This window comes from Petromyzon marinus, unplaced genomic scaffold, assembly GCF_048934315.1.
Source record: "Petromyzon marinus isolate PM22_M1 ecotype Great Lakes invasive population unplaced genomic scaffold, UKy_Petmar_22M1.pri1.0 PM_G_Scaffold_36, whole genome shotgun sequence".
NCBI classification, from domain to species: Eukaryota; Metazoa; Chordata; class Hyperoartia; order Petromyzontiformes; family Petromyzontidae; genus Petromyzon; species Petromyzon marinus.
Window position 1 is genome coordinate 890569 of NW_027422939.1, and position 20450 is coordinate 911018.

The window sequence follows — 20450 nt, forward strand, 5'->3', positions numbered from 1 at the left end:
TTAACATAAGATTCTACAGAATATTGTGAGTTCTGACATGTGACCTGAGGTCACAAGGCCACTTCAGAATGAATTCTGCCATCAAGGCTAGAGTTTGGAGACTCTTGCTCATTGGCGCTAAGGAGGTAAGGAAACAATTTTAATTAAAAATGAGACCATTCGCATGCTCATGTGGACAAAAAAAAACATCTCATGACTGAGTGATTATGAGCACAAAGACATAGGAAAGGCTTCTCCACCCAAACCAGATTTTTTTTTGTAGGAATGACAAGTCAAGATTTTAGCAAAAACATAAAGAAGAAAAGAAGCAGAGTTAGCAGTAGGTTAAAAACGTACGTAACGATTTCTACATATAAAATATTTACCTAAGCTCACATTCCCATGCGTCCAACACAAAGTTGTTGTTTTTAACATCCATTCCCTCCTTGCACCACACCACCTTACCAAACATTCCTGCCTAGTTGGAGGTTGGTTCACCATTGTGTAACCTCACGTGATACAACACTGCGTCCCCCTGGGCAGAGGGACAGAGGCACAGAAAGGAACAAGGCTACGGTGGTTTCTGCGGACACAGCTGAGCGCAGTCTGGCACCATATTGGCATGGGCCAAGGTCCGGCATGCGGTGAACTAGCCATGCAAACCCGGGGGTAGGTTTATGCAATTTTTCCACTGGCTTTGTGAGTGCTATTCTCCCCCATTCCTGTGCCGAGTGGCTGTTAACAATTGCGCACGAAAAAAATACTGGCAAAAAGGTCCCATTTTGTAGCTGCTCACCCCAAGCTATAAATGCTCTGATAGTGCATTGTCTTTTCACTGTTCGCCTTTTGCCGTTCTCTGGTCTGACATTGGTGAGACTACATCCTAAAAGGTTGTCTCCAGTGAAGATCAATCAGTTTAAGAGATAATGCATCTATTATCAGAGCACGTTTGTTTACATGTTCACCACAAGTACTGTGTGTGGTTAATGTCGACATGATTACTTGCAAAAAGGTTTCAATTTGGTGTTTGAACATCTTAACACATGTTTCATTTTCAGAAAGAATAAAACCTATTCTTCTTTTTTCACAACTGTGCACTATTTTTTTTAAATGTTATTATTTTAAATGTTTTGAACATTTTTGTAATTTTGTATTAAAACTAGCATGCCCGGGTGGCGAAGCGCAGCAAGTGCATTTCTGGTGGCCGTAGGAGTAGAAAGCATTGGAAAAACAACTACTGAATGTTGATCCTCATATATTTAGACTTTACAAATGAAAGTCTCATGATGATGGGAAATTCTCATCCCTATTATATAAACAAGACCATTACAAAATTCACTCAAGACTGAAAAGGTTCTACAATTCCAAACCACTTGTTCGAGCATAGGGACAACCTTGTCTTTGCATATTCTACATGCGAAAAAGAACTAAATATAAAAGATTGAAAAGCGCAACCTTAACGCATGATGTGAAAGAAAACTCAGCATATTCATCAATGACACTGCCTTGAAAAGAAAAATGGGAAAAATATATAATAGGTGACATTCCGGAAATGGCCATTCTCAATTTGATATACCAATAGGACCTATAGCTGGTACAGCAATTAACAAAACCCGAGTTTTCAAGGACCTTTTGCAAGGCGGTTTTATAAAAGAACGGTGACACCAAGCACGGGGTTTCAGGAGAAAACAATCTGTCACATCCAACATCACAACTAATTCAAATTGGACAAGCCTGAGACAGAGATGAATTCACTGTACTCGTATCTCCTGACCGCACGCTTGCCGAGTGACGTTACATTTGGTAACGTGCCACACTTTTCTAAGAAGCCACCCTTCCTCCGGCCGACATTTATTTTTGGCGCAAGTTATTCCTGGTGGTGGTATTGACGTGACCCAGACGAATGCCTCGAGGCCCAGGAGCATCGTCATGTACCCTGCCTAATGGACAACCACATTGGCAGCGCACTTCAACTTCTCCTCCTTCCAAGCCAGAAGTCCCAAAACTGCATCGGATCGGCTGCTCAGATTTCTCCTCTGCACGTACTCCTATTCGGCGCTGCCCTCATATCTCATTCCATTGCATCCTTCCAAGTCAAACACTGCCTCCCTCTGTTCCCCCTGTCATATACAGGTGGCATCTCCTTAGGCATCGAATTCCATAATATTTGTGTCTTCTCAAAAGCGGACTTCAACCGCTCTCATATTTTTTGGTCCTTATATATCCCTGTCAAGCTGTATAAGGTCACGTGCTTCTATGCATGTCTTGTGCTCTATGTGCCTAATGGCTAGGCATATTTGTTAATAAAAATCGATTCTTACGTTCACAATACAAGGATAAAATTGTCCTGTCCATAAAAGAATACATTATTTATGACCTTTGTAAATTATATGCATAAGATATGTGAAAACTACATACTGGCCAAAAGTGAACCAAACTGTACAAACCAGATGGTAAAACGAATACAAATGAGGGAGAAAAAGAGACAAAATATAAATTCCTGAATTTAATCACGGTCCTGAATCTGTACAATTCATTGAATACCTACTCAGAATTGTAAACAATAATGAACTTTAATTTACCAATAGAAGCTTCAAGGAGTTGTAAAACTCCTGTCAGAGGCATGTAGCTGCTGTAGGCTCGGAGAGAAGCAGGAGAGGACAATGCAGCTAATCGATTCTTGTGCTGTGTTTATATGCTTTCACAAACCCACAATGACCATCGTGGCGAAGTATAGTAATATTACCCCCGTAACCGACACGGTATGGGGGAGGCCCTCATCCAGCAGTGGATTAAAAAAGAGCTGCACATGAACAATGTTCAGAATCGCTCAGCTCCTTCCCATTCAGGGTCACGATTAGGGGTACATGAAGATATCATTATTTATTTACAGAGAGGCAAATATAGCAATCTCCAGTGGTTTTAGAGGTCACAAGGTATATGAATACAAAATCATTCAACCTTACACATGCAATGTGATGCATGTAAAATGTGAGCTTCATCATTAAAATAAATTGATTAATAGATATATGACAACACATCTATTATTTTACATTCATGCAATATTTAAAAAGCTTCTTCTTTGGTTCTTTCGGTAAAGTCACGTAGAATGAGAATAAAATAATAAATTGATAAAATAAAATAACACAATAATATTCTAATATGATGATGTACTTAGCTTAATGCTAAGGTTGTAAAAAATGACCAAGCAGCTGCAGTAGTAATATAACTGAACTCCGAGTTAGATACCTTTAGCAGTTATTCCACTCATCAAAAGCTAATATAAGCAGAACCCCGTTTTGTGCCTCCACTATTTGAGATCCAAATAGGCTGTCCCATAAGCAGTCAGGCTCATGAAGCAAATGCTGATGGATTACATATGTATGTTGAACTTATTTTGCACCGTACGTAGCCAACCATGTTAACTGGAGGTGAAGGATAAAGGCAACAAACTAAACACAAAAAGCAGTTCTAAAGGATTAGTAGTTATTGGCCAACGACCACTCCATATAAAATATGGGACAACGTTCAAAGTGTGTAGAGACACAGAAGCGAACTGATCAAAAGGTCACTCGCTCATCAGCTTTCTCACACAGCCATCTGGCACTTTACAAGTTCTGGACACGAAAGCGTTGACAGACGCGAAGGAAAATCATTCCGCTTGTTTAGGGCCTTTACCTGGCAGTGCTGGACTTCTTCAGGAAGCACATGGATGATGGACTTGGGGTCCCCATGTGCTCCAATCAGATCCAACTCGTCAATGGCCTCCAGCGCAGCCTGCGAAAACATTTGTTTGCATCGTCGTGGTCATAAATCTTAAAGAACAATATAGTACAGTAATAGGTTTTACCCTTTTAACTGGCACAAAAACCGATACCTTTATTCAAGGCATCATGTTTGCAATAACCACAACACAAGCAGTCAAAATGCAAACAAAAGAGACAACTCTGACAATAATATGCACTGTCCTTGAATTTGATTGGTCCACACCCAAGACGGCTTTTCTTAGAGCCTAGTCTCCACTGGTGTTGGACCAGATGACGCCAAAAGGTGTCAGTTTTTGTGCCAGTTAAAAGGGTAAAACCTATTACTATAGGTTGCTACATGTTTCCTTTTTGAGCTGTGTTTTTATGACTGCCAGTCTGTGATGTGGCTTGCTGCCTGCTGATTAATTAACGCCAGTGCACTGCCACTATTATATACACTGCTAATTTTGCTTTTGCCCATTATGAGTGTATGCCAGTCTATAAACTGTTGCCTGCTTCTTTACCTCACTCAGTGTACTGCCAGTCTTTCATGTCGACTGTATCCTGCTTTTTCAGCTGCTGCCCGTATTGCGAGCTTTTTATGTCGACTGTAGCAATGCTTATGTCAATCAGAATCAGAAAGGGGTTTTTTTCGCCATGAAAGTTCACACCAACACGGAATTTACTTTGGCAGGATGATGCATACATTCAACATATAGGAATCTAAAATCTTAAATAAGTTTTAAACAAGTCTTACTATAATAATAAGGGTTAAAAGTCTAATTAACACCAAGGGGCTGAAGTATATCAAATTGAATAAATATCGAATATAAAATAGCTTTAAGATATAATTTAAAAATAAAAATACAAATAGGTTAACATAGTTAATATAGGCAAGGTGTCATTATGTAGATAAAATGTTAAAATCAGTGTAAGCCCTTGGCCTTGTTTAACAGGCCAGCAGCAGATGGGAAGAAGCTGTTTTTATGGCGTGAGGTTTTGGTCCTGATGGACCGAAGCCTTCTGCCGGAGGGGAGTAGCTGAAACAGAGAGTGTCCAGGGTGGGAGGAATCGGCCATAATCTTCCTCGCTCGCCTCATGGTCCTTGTCGTGTGCAGGTCCTCGAGGGTTGGTAGATTGCAGGCAATTACCTTCTCAGCAGTGTGGATGATACGCTGCAGTCTGCTCTTGTCCTTGGCAGTGGCAGAAGCGTACCAGACGGTTATGGAGGAGGTGAGGATGGATTCAATGATCGCTGTATAGAATTGCACCATCATTGTCTTTTGCAGGTTGAATTTCTTCAGCTGCCGTAGAAAGTACATCCTCTGTTGAGCTCTCTTGGTGAGGGAGCTGATGTTCAGTTCCCACTTGAGGTCCCGGGAGAGAATAGTGCCCAGGAAGCGGAAGGACTCTACAATTTTGACTGGGGAGTCTAACAGGGTGATGGGGGTGAGTGGGGCTGTATTCTTCCTGAAGTCCACAACCATCTCAACTGTCTTTAGAGCATTTAGCTCTAAGTTGTTCTGGCTACACCAGGTCACCAGGTTGTCAGCTTCCCACCTATAGTCAGACTCATCTCCACCAGAGATCAGTCCAATGAGGGTGGTGTCGTCCGCAAACTTCAAGAGTTTGACGGACAGATGATTGGAGGTGCAGCTGTTGGTATACAGGGAGAAGAGCAGTGGGGAAAGGACGCAGCCCTGAGGAGTTCCGGTGTAAGTCAATGTGCATTTGTGTGTCTATGTGTGTCAGTCGATGTGTGTGTGTACGTCCATGTGTATGTGTGTGTCAGTGCATATGTCTCTATGTTAGTCCACATGTGTGTGTGTAAGTCCATACATGTGTGTGAGTTGATATGTGTGTGTAACTCCATGTGTGTGTATCTAAAGTAGATCTCTGTGTGTCAGAGTCCATATGTGTGTAGGGCAATGTGTGTGTCATTCTATTTACGTGTGTGCGAGTCTATGTGTGTGTGTAAGTCGATGTGCGTGCGTCGGTCCATGTGTGTGTATATACGTCCATGTGTGTGTGTGTCTTACTCGATATGTGTGTGTGTAATGACATGTGTTTTTACGTCAATGTGTGTATGAGTTCACCTTTGTCTGTGTGTGAGTCGATGTGTGTGTGTGTGTGAGTCGCTGTATGTGTGTATGTCGATATGTGTGTGTAACTCCATGTGTGTGTATCTAAAGTGGATGTCTATGTGTGTGTAAGTTCATATGTGTGTGTGTGTAAGTCGATGTCTGTCTGTGTGAGTCCATATGTGTATGTGTGTGCGCGTGTAAGTCGAAGTGTTTCTATGTGTGTGGGTCGATGTCTGTGTGTAAGTTGATGTGTGTCTATCTTTTTCGCCCGGGCAACGCCGGGTACTTACCGCTAGTATTGCTATAAAAATAATTGCTTTGCTATGTAAGTAAAAACAACAATTTGCTAAACGCTGGCCACAATATCTGGACTTGTCTTCATATAAATCAATGCATAGATTTCTGTTTATATAATTGTGGTTATGGTTGTACTTTATTAATCCCTAATCTCTGCCATTACATACAATGAAACAAGAAAAGGTTATGAAGAAAAAACAGAGCAATGTAATTTAATACACTTTTAGACATTATTGTAAGAAAGAAATAAAAAGCCATCCCATGTGTTACTGAATTTTTTTATATTTTAGGCAGGAAATTAGTTTTAAAATGTAGATATTTTTCTGGGTTGGGACCCCCAGACACCCTGGAAGATTTGGTCCCCCCCAATGTTGATTCCATGGCTACTACGGCCTTGTAATAGGTGGACACCTACTACGGGCTTTCTTCCCATGGATCGCAATGACGACGAGGAAGTAAACACAGTTCATAGCCCGCTGTCTGCTGGAGTAACCAACCTCCCATACTCGTGAACCACCACGGCACGCATTCTAATTTCCTGTTTACAAATCTTCTCCGTTCAAACACAATGAATTCCTTAAACGCTAAATACGCCTGATGATAGGTAAACATGTCCAACGAGACGCAGTGAAGGCTAACTCAGTCAGAGCGTCCTCTGTGCGACACGCGTGCACACTCTCTCTCACACACACGCTCTCTGACACACACACACACTCTCTCTCACACACACGCACTCTCTCACTCACACACACTCTCTCACACACACACACACACTCTATCATACACACACACACACTCTCACACACTATCACACACAACAATAACCGCCATTCGCTACTAAGTGGCGGTGACGTCACCACGACGCTTGTGCCAGGCCATGTGCACCTTGAGGCCACGTGAAGTGTCGAACGCCCGCTGGCAGGAGGTCACGGGGCAGACCCAGGTGCCACGGGTCGACTGACTGAGATGACTGGCTGATGCACCACCTGTGCCCCCTACTGTGGCAACCTGCTGTGCTTTAGCCACCCGGCGCTCCGCTCATTGTTGTGAGCGTCGCTCCTCCGCCCTCCGTTGTTGTTGGAGGGCGACTGCCTCCAACTGCCCAGTAGCATCCTTCACGAGCCTCCTCCACAGAGGCCAATCTTGACACCACTGGTACCAGTCATCGGCAAGTCCACTCAGCTCCACGTCCTCCTGTACCACATCATCATGAAGGTCCTTAATGATCGTGAGCAGAGGGTCAGGGACTCCGAAAGCACGAATAACAACCCAGAGCCCAGGCCTACTGATGGTATTATAGGCCTTTACCAGGTCAATAAAGCAGAGATGTAGGTCTTGTTGGAATTCCCTATACCTTTGCTGTAGCAGACGGACAGAAAATATGGCATCTGTGCAGGACTGCCTTTTCCTGAAACCACATTGGGGCTCCGCAAACCTCTCCTCAGCGTGCCTGGCAAGGCGATGTTGAATAATCCTTGCAAGGACCTTTCCCGGCACACTGAGGAGTGAGATGCCCCTGTAGTTGTTACAGTCTGTGTGGTCCCCCTTCTTAAAGAGAGGGACCACCAGGGCATCCTTCCAGTCCTGCCAAACCCGTCCAGTGGTCCAGACTGTTGTTATGATGTCATGTAGGGAAATCTGTGCACAAATGCCACCCTCTCTCAGCATTTCGCTTGGGAGATCATCTCTGCCCAGTGCCTTTCCTGGTCTCAGACTCTGGATCACCTTAAGTACTTCCTCAACGGATGTCACCTCAGCCAGCCACTCATCCCCACTTTGTCCCATGATGTTTTCCAGTCTGAGGGATTCCCCCTCCCCCAGGACCTCACAGAAATGCTCAGCAAATCTGCAAACCTGTTCCTGGGTGTCGGAGATTGGATCACCGTTCTTTCCCCTAATTATGGTAATAGGTGTGGCGCTGCAGGTTATTTTTTTGATGGAGTTAAATAGGGATTTGTGATCGCAGGCCATTGAGGCAGACTCCATCTCCTCAGCAACCTGCGACCACCACCCATCCTTGCAGCGCCGCACAGCTCTCCGAACCTACACACACTCTTTCACACACACACACTCTTTCTGACATACACATGCACTCTCTCTCACACACACACTCACACACACTCTCACACACACACTCTCTTACACACACACACTCTCACACAAGAGGCCGACCAAAACTGAATTTCTGGTTTCGGCCGAAACCGAAACCAGACCGAAAGTGAAAAATTTACTTTCGGCCGAAACCGAAACTGAAAGTTTAACTTAACTTTCGACCGATATCGAAACGGAAAGGTATATAACCGAAGTAACCAAACACAAGATTTATGAAATATGTCATAAAGCAATACTACTTTAATAAAAATAATAATAATCTAGAACTAATCATTCAAAACCTACAGTAAGAGTCGCTAAATATCAAATCTTTAGCTGTTACTTACTTAGTAATTATATCCAAACAAACGAATGTTGTAGCTAAGAAACTACAACCGGTCGTATATACATTAGCAGACCATGGTTGCGGCTGTAACCTCGCTCCCAAGCTGCTGCTGACGTGTGTGTGTGTGTTTGCAGCCTATCGCATAGGATTGCCTAGCGCCGACTGACCGGCCGATAGGCAGAGTAATAGACTTAGCACGCGCATTATATTCTAAAAATAGATATTCGGTTGACGCATGATGACCAAAAGTCAATATCAGTTTCGGCCAAAACCGAAACCAGACCGAAAATTAAAAATTTACTTTAGGTCAAAACCAAAAGTAAACCGAAAGTCAGTATGCACTGCTGTAGTCATTGCAGGATACCACCACAGTCAGTGTGCACTGCTGTAGTCATTGCAGGATACCACCACAGTCAGTGTGCACTGTTGTAGTCATTGCAGGATACCACCACAGTCAGTATGCACTGCTGTAGTCATTGCAGAATACCACCACAGTGAGTGTGCACTCCTGTAGTCATTGCAGGATACCACCACAGTCAGTATGCACTGCTGTAGTCATTGCAGGATACCACCACAGTCAGTGTGCACTGCTGTAGTCATTGCAGGATACCACCACAGTCAGTGTGCACTGCTGTAGTCATTGCAGGATACCACCACAGTCAGTATGCACTGCGGTAGTCATTGCAGGATACCACCACAGTGAGTATGCACTGCTGTGCATACTCACTACAGGAGTGCACACTCACTGTGGTGGTATCCTGCAATGACTACAGCAGTGCATACTGACTGTGGTGGTATCCTGCAATGACTACAGCAGTGCACACTGACTGTGGTGGTATCCTGCAATGACTACAACAGTGCACACTGACTGTGGTGGTATCCTGCAATGACTACAGCAGTGCATACTGACTGTGGTGGTATCCTGCAATGACTACAGCAGTGCACACTGACTGTGGTGGTATCCTGCAATGACTACAACAGTGCACACTGACTGCGGTGGTATCCTGCAATGACTACAGCAGTGCACAGCGTGGATGTGTTCATGGCGGTGGGGGTGGTTCACTTCAGTCTCATTCTTCACGTGGAAGGAAGGAAAGTCGGCGACTGGGAGAGAGACAAAGGCGGAAAGATTTGCATTACGGTACATGAGCTAAATTTCACTGTTAACAAAACTATACATCAACACCGAAGCCCCCCCCCCCCACGCGTGTAGCCTTAACAGACTGTTTAACGTGACAAACCTTACAAATTGCCTGTGTCGGGTGATTGTGGGTTTAACGACACTTTATATATTTATTCTTAGCTCTTTCGGTAAAGTCACGTTGAAGGGAAACAATAAAATAATAAAATATATATAAAACAATTAAAATATATAATGCAAACCGACACACCTGATGACGACCGTTTGTGTTATGGTCGAAACGTCGTGTGGATTCTTTTTAATGTTTTATATATATTTTATTGTTTTATTGTTTCCCTTCAACGTGACTTTACTGAAAGAGCTAAGAATATGAATTACTGCAGTCACGAAAGCTTTAAATCAAAAAGACACTTTATATATTTACGCGATATAACCCGATCCCCCCCCCCCCGCCAGTAAACCTCTATTATCGATTATATTGGACGCGACAGCCCTCCTCCGTGTTGAACTGAACCCTAAGAAACCGTGACGCCGGCAGTTGCCGTGGCGACCGCTGCTCGCGTCAGGCGTTCTCCGTGGCCACCTAAACCAAGGGCGGGGCGGGGCGGGGCGGGGTCCTCGGAGTCCTTGACCAATCGAGAGCCGCCGTTTTCGCAAAATGCACGGCCAATCAGCGCGAAGCGACCGTTAACGTTGAACACGTAGAGAGGCATCGCAGTGCAGATTGACAGTGGCAGAGAGAGACACAGAGTGAGACAGAGAGACAGAGAGAGTGAGACAGAGAGAGTGAGACAGAGAGAGACACACAGAGTGAGACAGAGAGACAGAGAGAGACACACAGAGAGAGACACAGAGTGAGACAGAGACAGAGTGAGACAGAGAGACAGAGAGATAGAGAGAGACACACAGAGTGAGACAGAGAGACAGAGAGAGTGAGACAGAGAGACAGAGAGAGACACAGAGTGAGACAGAGTGAAACAGAGAGAGACACAGAGTGAGAAAGAGAGACAGAGTGCAGAGAGACAGAGTGAGACAGATAGAGACGAAGAGAGACAGAGTGAGACAGAGACAGACAGTGAGACAGAGAGACAGACAGAGAGACAGTGAGACAGAGAGAGACAGTGAGACAGAGACAGACAGTGAGGCAGAGAGACAGAGTGAGACAGACAGAGAGAGACATAGTGAGAGACAGAGAGAGACAGGGTGAGAGAGAGACAGACAGAGTGAGACAGAGAGAGACAGAGAGTGACAGAGTGAGACAGACAGAGAGAGACAGAGTGAGACAGACAGTGAGAAAGAGAGACAGACAGAGTGAGACAGAGAGAGACAGAGACAGAAAGAGTGAGACAGAGAGACAGACAGAGAGACAGAGTGAGACAGAGAGAGACAGAGACAGACAGTGAGACAGAGTGAGACAGAGAGAGAGACATAGTGTGAGACAGAGAGTGACAGGGTGAGACAGAGTACAGAGACAGACAGAGAGAGACAGAGACAGACAGAGTGACAGAGAGAGACATAGTGTGAGACAGAGAGTGACAGGGTGAGACAGAGTACAGAGACCGAGTGAGACAGAGAGACAGACAGAGTGAGACAGAGAGAGACAGAGAGAGAGACAGAACGCGGCGTGTCAACAGCGTCCGTCTCTTGAGAAGGTGAGGAGGATTGTCTGATGGTGGTTGCAGTGGTTGCCACCGTGAGGTTGTGTTGTGGTTGATCTGATTGTGTGGTGGTGTTTTTTGCGTGCTGTGGTTATCACAGTGGGTTTGCTTGTAGTATTATCGTGGTCGGTGTCATTGCGTGGTGGTTGTGATCGTGGGTTTGTGTTTGCCATGGCTGTGGGCCGCTGCCTGGTTGTGTGAAAGCTACGAAGCCGTCGACCCCGTTTCGAATCGGGATCTTCTATTGAACATTGCAGGAGTCGAATTCACGGGCAGCACCAGTGGTGGTAATTATCCGAAACGCTCCCGAGGTCGACTCTGCCACGTGAGTTACCCGGTAGGCAGTGCGGTGCCATGCCGGCCTTTGTTTGAGATTTCTTACGTCTCCGTGTTTGTCTGTCCGTCCGAAGACGTAAAACTTTTTTTTTGTCATCTCAGAGATAAGTAATTGCCCGCGTGTCCTTGTGCGTCTCCCGTCTAGCTGAGGATGTCCCAGGAGTGCCCTTTGAGAGAAAGATCCATGTCCTGCTGAAATCTTGAGAGCTGATCTGTACATCGCCCCTCGTGTCCAACGTCTCGCTGCATGACCGCGCGTGTCTCAGGATGTCGCAGTTTGAGAGTGGCGTGAGGAGTCACTCGCTGAAGCTGGATGCCCCCATTCCCTGGAGCCCCCAGCCGCGTCGGCAGCGCAAGGCGGCGTCCGCGATCACGAGCACGGTGGGAAGAAGCTTGGGCATGCCAGCCACCCCTGACGCCCGCAACAGCAGCTTCAACAACAACAGCAGCAGCATCAACAACAGCAGCGTAATGGCAGTGTCACCAATGAAAGGGACTCGCCGCACCAATAGCAGCAGCAGCCGCACGCCAGGACGCACGTCCAAGTGCCAGAAAATGCCCAGGGCCAAGGGCAAGAGCCCGCCCGGTGAGTGTGATGTGGCTACGTACGGTGCAAAAGAAGTCCAATATACATATATAGTCTGCGGTTTTGTGCACACGGTGTGTGATGATTGTGGTGTTTGAATGTGTGCAATGTGCGGCGTGTGGTCTGTATGCACGCTTGTGTACGCATCACCATATATATGTATTCTCTCTGTATATACTTTGCTGTGTACACATTTGCCATGAATGCCCGCTGTGTGTGCCAAAACTTCAGGTCGTGTCCGCCGCATTCCCCATGGCGAGTTCTGTGACCGATTCATCCCCGTGCGCAACAGCAAAGCTATGGAGGTGGCGAGCTACCTCGTAACTCGAGAAGAAACAGCATCTCCACTGAAGGCACGGTGACACACGGTGACACACTGAGATTCGCTAGGTATACAGAGCATAGACACATGGAGGTAACAAGCTACTTTGTGTCTCAAAGAGACGGACACGGGATCACGCTCTGTAAGTGAGGTGGCAGGCTACTTCCCACGCGTCTCAAAGAGACACGTGGGAAGCACGGAGTCATCATGGCTCATATAAACACGTGGATCTGTCAAGCTACCTAGTCTCAAGATGCGACTGTGGTGTCTCCACCCCGTTGACGGTCACGGGACACACGAGGATGCTCGGAGGTGGCAGGCAATCGGCCTCGTGTATTTGACGAGTCTGCTTCATTCCTCCACACCCTGGGGACACGTAAGGGAGAACAGGAGACACGCGTACAGCAACGGAGGGTGGGGACAAGGGAACACTGCTCTGTGTTTATTTTTCCGTGTGTAGGAGAAGCAGGCGGCGATGATGCATCTGCTGAGCGGCGTGGATGTGGAGAAAGCACGAATCTTACGCTACCAGGGACCGGCGCCACCTGTACCCGAGGGTAAGACAGGCTACACGGAGAGAGAGTGGAAGACACGGGGATCTGCAGTTGAGTAGTGGCTTTGATGCGTTGGTGGGGACACAGGGGCGTAGTGGGAAAGAGAACTTGAAGGATAGACAAGACATGGGGACGGTAAAGGTGTTGGGGCAAGGCAGAGACATGAAAATGGAGGGAAGGACGTGGGGGAGACTGGGGTACAGGGGGATACAGATAGACGTTGACACGTGGTGGGGGAGAAGGGAACTGTGTATGTGGCTGTGAGTGGTTCCCCCTGGGACATCGACGCAGGCAAGTTGCCGTACTCCCTCCAGGGCTGCGTCCGCAGCATTCGTGGTGAATGTGGTCACGGCATTTGCCGTGGTTAATGTTGTTGCGGCTGTCCCCTAAGGCTACGGCGACACGCAGAAGGTGCTGCACTCCCAGCAGGGCTACGCACACCTCTCCCTGCTCAAGAGGAAGCGACGCATACTCACGTGGCCCGAGCGTGTGCTCGACACGCCGGCGGTTCGCAATGACTTCTGTGAGATACGCACACGCACGCACACACACACACGCACACACACGCACACACACACACGCAAACACGCGCACACACACACATGCACATACACACGCGCGCACGCACACACGCACACACGCGCACACACGCGCGCACACGCACGCACACACCCACACACACGTACGCACACGCGCGCACACACGCACACACACGCACACACCCGCACACGCGTGCACGCACGCACACACACACACGTGCATACACATATACGCAGGCACATGTGAATAACTCATCATCGTTAACATAGATACCATGGTTCCTTCCGGTCAGAATAAACCCCTCGGCCAGAGCTCTGCTCAGCTCAGCCTTGGCTAAAGTGAGCAGCGTGCTTAACTTGAGCCAGCTCTGAGCATGGTCCCAGCATGCTCAGGATTTCGACGAGACGAGGCTGAGCCGTTGGTCCACGTTTGAAAGAAACATCAGCGCCTCAAGCCAGAGCTGATCCGTGACTAAGAATATGGCCCATAATTTTACGTCTCAACATCAGAATCTAAATATGTATTCATCCTGGAGGAATCCAATGAGCTATGCAGCTGTTTTTTTTTAAAGATGTCCAGTAGGGATTGGTCAGAATGTTACAACAATCAATATAAAAACACGAAAGGAGTGCAATGTATAGATAAGGTAAACAAATCACTATATATATAACACGAGTAAAGGTTACCAGGTCTTAAAGCCCGCTGAGCTATTAACTTATTCTTTCAGCAGCAACCTGGCCACACAAATGATAGCTCAACAAAGTGGCTCATCACATAGAAATTTATAGCAGCAAATGAATATTTTTAGATACGAGTGCCTCCCCCACAATCAAGACCGCTGGTCACCCCACGCGCCCACCCTGACCAATGACTAAGGCCACAATACTGAGATGACGTCCACGCACCTCGTCAATGCAGTGTGAGTTTGGCATTTTGCTTCACGTTGTGGTTTAGTGTTTTTGTCGCCACAATGTGGCACCGATGTTCTCCTCATGCATTCTACAGTTATCCGGCACAGTATCCACTCTGCTGCAGCCTGCGACACCACCGCCCTCCCCGCCACAACTAAGGCCTTGATCTCCCGTCGGGGGCATGACCCATGGGTTGAGAGCCGCTGGACTCGGCAGTTATTAACCAGTTATTAAATCTAGACCTTTCCTGAATCGCAAAACCGGCATCGTATGAAATCCATATTTACCCGTGTATACGTGTAATATAGATGCATATATACGCACAACACAAATTTCGTCCTGAACTAAAAGTTTTAACCCTTATCCTGACCTGTGACCCCGTACCCCCCGTGCGCGCAGACCTCAACCCGCTGGACTGGAGTGTGGACAACGTCGTGTGTGTGGCGCTGGGCCACGCTGGGACGTATCTGTGGGACGCAGAAACGGGGAATGTGACCCAGCACATGAAGGCATGCGGAGAGATACTGGGACAAAAATACAAAGATCTCCCCATATAGCCTTGGCACACAAGGGGGTGGGTGACGAGTACCAGACTTGGCCGCCTTTGTCTCCCCATGGGTGATAAGCACTCATTTGATGTTGAGTCTGCTTAGGAGAGGCGCGTGATTGGTTCGGAGAATTGTCACTTGTGTTAACGGTGAGCGGAAATTGGACTTGGGTCCCCGGGTTTATAACGCAGCCCGCTAATCACTACACGACCGCTCCTCATACTGGAATACATGCAGGGATCCACACAGACATGCAGACACGCTGGAATGCAAACACGCACAGACGAATGGAAAACAGGCTCATTCATAGATGCATGGGGATACGGGGTCAGTGTTGTGTTCTTGTGAAAAGCAGACAGGGTGCCTTGAGGCAGCAAAATGCACACCGGGAACTTGAGCGTGAGAAAGGTGTTAAGGCCGTGCCGTGTTTGTGCGCTGTGTCTTTGCCCGCGTATCAGATGGAGGGGCGGTATTACCCCTCGTCCCTCTCATGGGTACCAACTAGAGGCAACATCCTCGCCATAGGAACAAGTTTCAACACCGTGCAGGTAATGAGCATAGCATTCTGGTAAGGGGCCTGGAGCAGAGGATTCTGGGTTATTTCAAGGAGCAGGGCATTCTGGAAGGGGAGTGTGGAGCAAGTGGCCGGTGGGGGAGAAGGGGTTAATGGGGAAAATGCCACAAATGTGAGACTTCTGGGGTAAGGGGTGGAGAGCAGAGGATTATGGGAAGTGAGCAGGTGGGCTTTTTATTGGTGCCGTGACTTGTATGTCCTTGTACGTGTCTATGTCGCTGTGCGTGTGTGCCTGTGTCTCCCCATTGTATATTTCCGCGTGTGCGTCTGTGTCCCCGTGCGTGTGCGGGGCGCGTGCCTATCCTCGTGTGGGTCTCCGTGTGTGTGTGTGTTTGCACGTGTAGATCTGGGACGTGGAGCGCAACAAGTGTTTAAGGAGTATGCAGGGCCACATGGGGCGTGTGAGCTCCCTGTCCTGGAACGGGCACCTCCTGTCAAGGCAAGTGCTTAAGCGCACACACACACTTGTTGTGGTGGTTAACACTGTGGTTGTGGTGGTTGACACTGGTGTTGTAGTGACGGGTTGTGGCTCTCAACTTGGGTAAGATCCAGCACCTCGGACACACTTCGTCGCCGTTCCTTGTTGCGGCCGTGGCGGTTGTGGTTTTTTTGTAAACTCTGCGGTCATGGCGGTGGTTGTTGTAGTGGTTCCCGCTCGGGTCAGATCCACCACGATGACGTGCGGATGATGCAGCATCACGTCGCCACACTGAGTGGCCACTCCCAGGAGGTGTGCGGCTTGGCGTGGTCCCCTTGCGGACGCCTGCTGGCCAGCGGAAGCAACGACAGAAAACTCCTCCTGTGGGCCAACGGCATCACATCCTCGGCACCCCTCCGCGCCCTCCGGCAGCACACGGCCGCCGTCAAGGCAGGGACACGCACGCAGTGACGTGCTGGCACAACAGACACGTTGACACACGCGCTCGCCGACGTGTGCCGAGCCTATTACTGTAACGGCCGCTAAGCAGCGGAAACGTCACCGCAGTGTTCGTCTGAAAAAACCCCCCATCAAAACAGAAAAATAGTGCAGAAACATATAAAAAGCACAGATGGCCTTTGTGCATTTTGCAGGTCATGTGAAGTGTTGAAGGCTTGCTGGCAAGAGATCTTGGCACAGGTCCGAGGTGTTATGGGTTAACTTAGAACTGGAAGACGGAGCACCTGCCCTCCCGACTCCACCGCATGAGCCACAGTGTGCAACGTGTGCACGCCGAGTGCATGACGTTCACTGACGCGCTATCCCTGTGCTTCTGTTTGAGCAGTCATGCATTGCAAAGCGCACTGCGCTCCAAACCCGGCATCCCGAGTTCGATTCCCGGCCACAGCTAACATCGGTTGCAAGTGATATCTGAATTGGTCCTGAGCTCCTCGTAGTCAACTTAGCCCTTCCATGCCTACCTGGTGCGGTGTCTGAACATCAGCAATGGGGAGACAAAGGCGGCTGGCGTGATGTGCCATGCTAGACCTAATAGGTGTGCGATGTTGGGACTGGCCTCAACAATCTGAGAGGGTAAATGAAGAATATTCGCCTGTTTTGTTTGTCTCTTCGTGTCTGTCTCTGTGTCTTTTTGTAGACAGGTGTAGGGGTGTTGCGGGAAGGGAACACACGGTTACACAGTGGTGGCTACAACCACGTCCGCTACAGCCCCGCCCCTCAGTGGTGTATGGGTATAAAGGGCGGGGAGCCAGAGGGCTCGGGGCAGAGTGTTGGGGCCAAGAGTGAAGAACCAGTGAAGAAGGAAGGCCGGCTAGATAGACCCTGGGACTACCCTGACCGCTTCCCTTTTCAGGGCCGGCAGGGCAAGGCAATGGTGCGGCCACAGAGCCTCAGAGCCGGAGCCATTTTAAGGGTCGGTCTGTCTGGTGGGGTGCTGTGACCTGTGCCATGACCAGGGCCAGGTCAGATAGCCTCCTCTAGCGCCTGTAGCGGAGGAACGGGGAGCATAGTGGTTAGGCTGATAGCCTAGGAGGTGTCCCAGCGTGTATACGGGTGAAGGGGCCATTACCCCTTCTCAGTATAACTCTGCCAAGCTTGAATAAATAGTGCTGCCTCTACTCCACTGTCTCGGTGTCCCGTGAACCCACTACACAGGCACTCGCGTGGTGTCCGTGGCAAGCGAGTTTGCTGGCGAGTGGGGGTGGAGCAAACGACCACCACATTCGCCTGTGGAATGTCAACACGGGAATCTGCTCCAAGGCAGTGGACGCTGTGTCTCAGGCATGGACACACAGACACGAGTGAGATGCTCTGCGAGAATGGGGGACACGAGACACGGTTAGCAATGTCTCAGTGCCGTGGACATTGCGTGTCTCGGGCACGAAGACACGCGGACGCGTGTTCACGACTCTTTCCCCCGCCCAGGTGTGCTCCGTCTTGTGGTCGAGCGAGCACAAGGAGCTGCTCTCCGCCCATGGCTACCCCAGGAACCAACTCGCACTGTGGGCCTACCCAGAGATGGTGCCCATCGCCGAGCTCTTAGGTATGGGGGCACACAAACACACAGGCACAAGGACAAATGTGGAGATGGCAACATGGATGGAGGGACAATGTAAATGTGCCTGTTCATGATTTCTGTATAACTGCTTTTTTGTTTAGAACTGCTTTTTGTGTTTAGTTTGTCCTTCCCCGCACCTCTGATTAGCACGGTTGGCTACATATGGTATGAAAGAAGTCCATCATACATACATGCCCATTCGTGAGATGAGCATTGGAATAACCTCAGACAAATGGGGCTACACAGGGACATGGGGGTACATGGTGCTGAAGAGTTTACCCATCAATGATGTCCAGCATCGAGCTAAAGAGTAAGTGACACACGAGGCAAAATAGGGGCATACGAAGATGGGACGCACAGGAGCATAGGGGGATACACACTGGTTGTGCATCCGGCCACTGGCATTCACCGCAGAACTACTGAGTATAGGGACACGGGGACACTGGTCATGGGGGGACACAACTACATATCCCAGGTCGTCCTTGAAAGAAAGCTAGTGATGTTTCACGTGACTCCGTGGGTTCATCTCATCTGGTTTATTAAAGGATACAAACAACCACACCGCCAAATTGTCTTTCTCCCTCGCGTATGTCTCTCCCTGGTCCCCATCCCTTCCCCATGATCCACGTCTAACCCCCGTGTCCCTGTCTCTTCCACCTTGTGTGACTATACCGTGTCTCTCCCTCCCCCATGTGTCTTCCCCCCCCCCCCGCCATGTCTCTCCATACCCCGCAGGCCATACAGGCCGCGTGCTGCAGGTTGCAGCGAGCCCCGACGGATCCTCCGTGATGTCACTTGGTGCTGATGAGAGCCTGCGCCTGTGGCGCTGCTTCCAGGGGGACAAGTCGCGGAAGAAGAAGCAGCAGCAGCTGGAAGGCGCCAATACGGGGAGGCTCTCGCAGAACTGCTTGCGCTAGCCCCCCTTACCAACATCCCACTGGCAACAACTCTTATCAACATTCACCCTCGCCTGTTCGATCATAGAGAGGACGCTAAAGTCATATTGCCAGAATTAGCCCCGCTCTTAATCCCCCCCCCCCTGCTCACCACAGTGTGTAGATCTGCAATGATCACTATTCACCATTCAGATACAAATCGTGTCCTTGTAAACGTGCTTAACGATTTAAAAATGTCCATTACAAATCGCCAGTGGAGCGTTTTTTTTCAATCGGTGTGCTCGTTCACGTCTATTGTTCATCAGTCATCAGGTATGTGCAGTGTTATTTGAATTGTTACGTCAACGAATAATAACGAAATGTTAAAGTGCTTTTGTGGCTGGCAAGTGTCATTTGCTAAACTGCCTTAGCCTAACCACCGAGCCTAATCCGTCCTCCGGGCATCACCACAGCCTTGCATCCAGGGGCGGAGCCAGGATTTCAGGCCGGGGTGACATTCAACAAATTTTAATTTCAAGAATGATTAGAGAGTCAGGCTGTTGAACTAGACGCCATCGGTTGGCGACACACTCTGACAACGCAGTTGCACGGAGCCCGCCAGACCGAGTGTCGTACACTTACACGCAGGATGTCACCCCTGTCACCGCCCCCTGGCTCCGCCCCTGGGGTTGTTGAATTTGGAAGTGCAACTGTCATCCGGAGCGAAGCCTCGTGAACTCTTCTTTGGTTCTTTCGGTAAAGTCACGTAGAATGAGAATAAAATAATAAATTGATAAAATAAAATAACACAATAATATTCTCACGACGTTTCGGCCACAACACAAGCGGCCTTCATCAGGTGAAGGGAGCGAGACTGTCTGGTAGGACAGCGCTGGAGTGAGAGAGCCACGTTCAGATCACGGCTTTTAAGCTGTGTGAGAGGAACAAAGAGCCTTGACGAAGGAATTAGCATAAAATTTAGCATTGAAAAGGCTGAATGATTAGCTTGTGACTGGTCACAGAAATAGCTATGTTAAAAGTTAAAGCATACACATCCGCAGAGGCACCCATTGTTAAAAGGAATTAGCATAGAATTTAGCATTGAAATAGCTAAATTAAGGCATTCGCTTGTAACTGCTACAGAAATAGTTACGTTGAAGTCAGAGCATACACATTCACCGAGGCACTTAGTACAAATCAAAACAGGAGAATTTAGCATTGAAATAACTAGGCGAATTTAGCATTGAAATAACTGGGTGATTTGCTAGTGACTGGTCACAGAAATGACTACACATCTGAGCTATTCACAGTACTATATAGTGAACCAATAAAAACTAAAATATAAATTACCTTCATTTTGCATCGGC

General features: G+C 48.2%; 1 protein-coding gene across 1 annotated transcript; it reads left to right on the top strand.

The window, feature by feature from the left end:
• The first annotated feature begins 11192 nt into the window (after positions 1 to 11192).
• Positions 11193 to 20385, top strand: LOC142915855 (cell division cycle protein 20 homolog). Its single transcript, XM_076061485.1, has 12 exons — positions 11193 to 11336; positions 11945 to 12264; positions 12496 to 12617; positions 13047 to 13143; positions 13532 to 13663; positions 14991 to 15100; positions 15598 to 15687; positions 16058 to 16152; positions 16359 to 16581; positions 17773 to 17931; positions 18076 to 18193; positions 18944 to 20385. The coding sequence occupies exons 2-12, from the start codon at positions 11946 to 11948 to the stop codon at positions 19123 to 19125; spliced, it is 1647 nt and encodes a 548-aa protein (XP_075917600.1). The 5' UTR covers positions 11193 to 11336; position 11945; the 3' UTR covers positions 19126 to 20385.
• The last annotated feature ends 65 nt before the right edge of the window (positions 20386 to 20450 follow it).

Excerpts from the sequence above, each read along its gene's own strand:
- LOC142915855 (XM_076061485.1), top strand. The coding sequence starts at position 11,946 with ATGTCGCAGTTTGAGAGTGGCGTGAGGAGTCACTCGCTGAAGCTGGAT. Across the intron at positions 13,664-14,990 it reads GGCGGTTCGCAATGACTTCT|ACCTCAACCCGCTGGACTGG; the intron begins GTGAGATACGCA and ends CCGTGCGCGCAG. Across the intron at positions 18,194-18,943 it reads GCCCATCGCCGAGCTCTTAG|GCCATACAGGCCGCGTGCTG; the intron begins GTATGGGGGCAC and ends CATACCCCGCAG.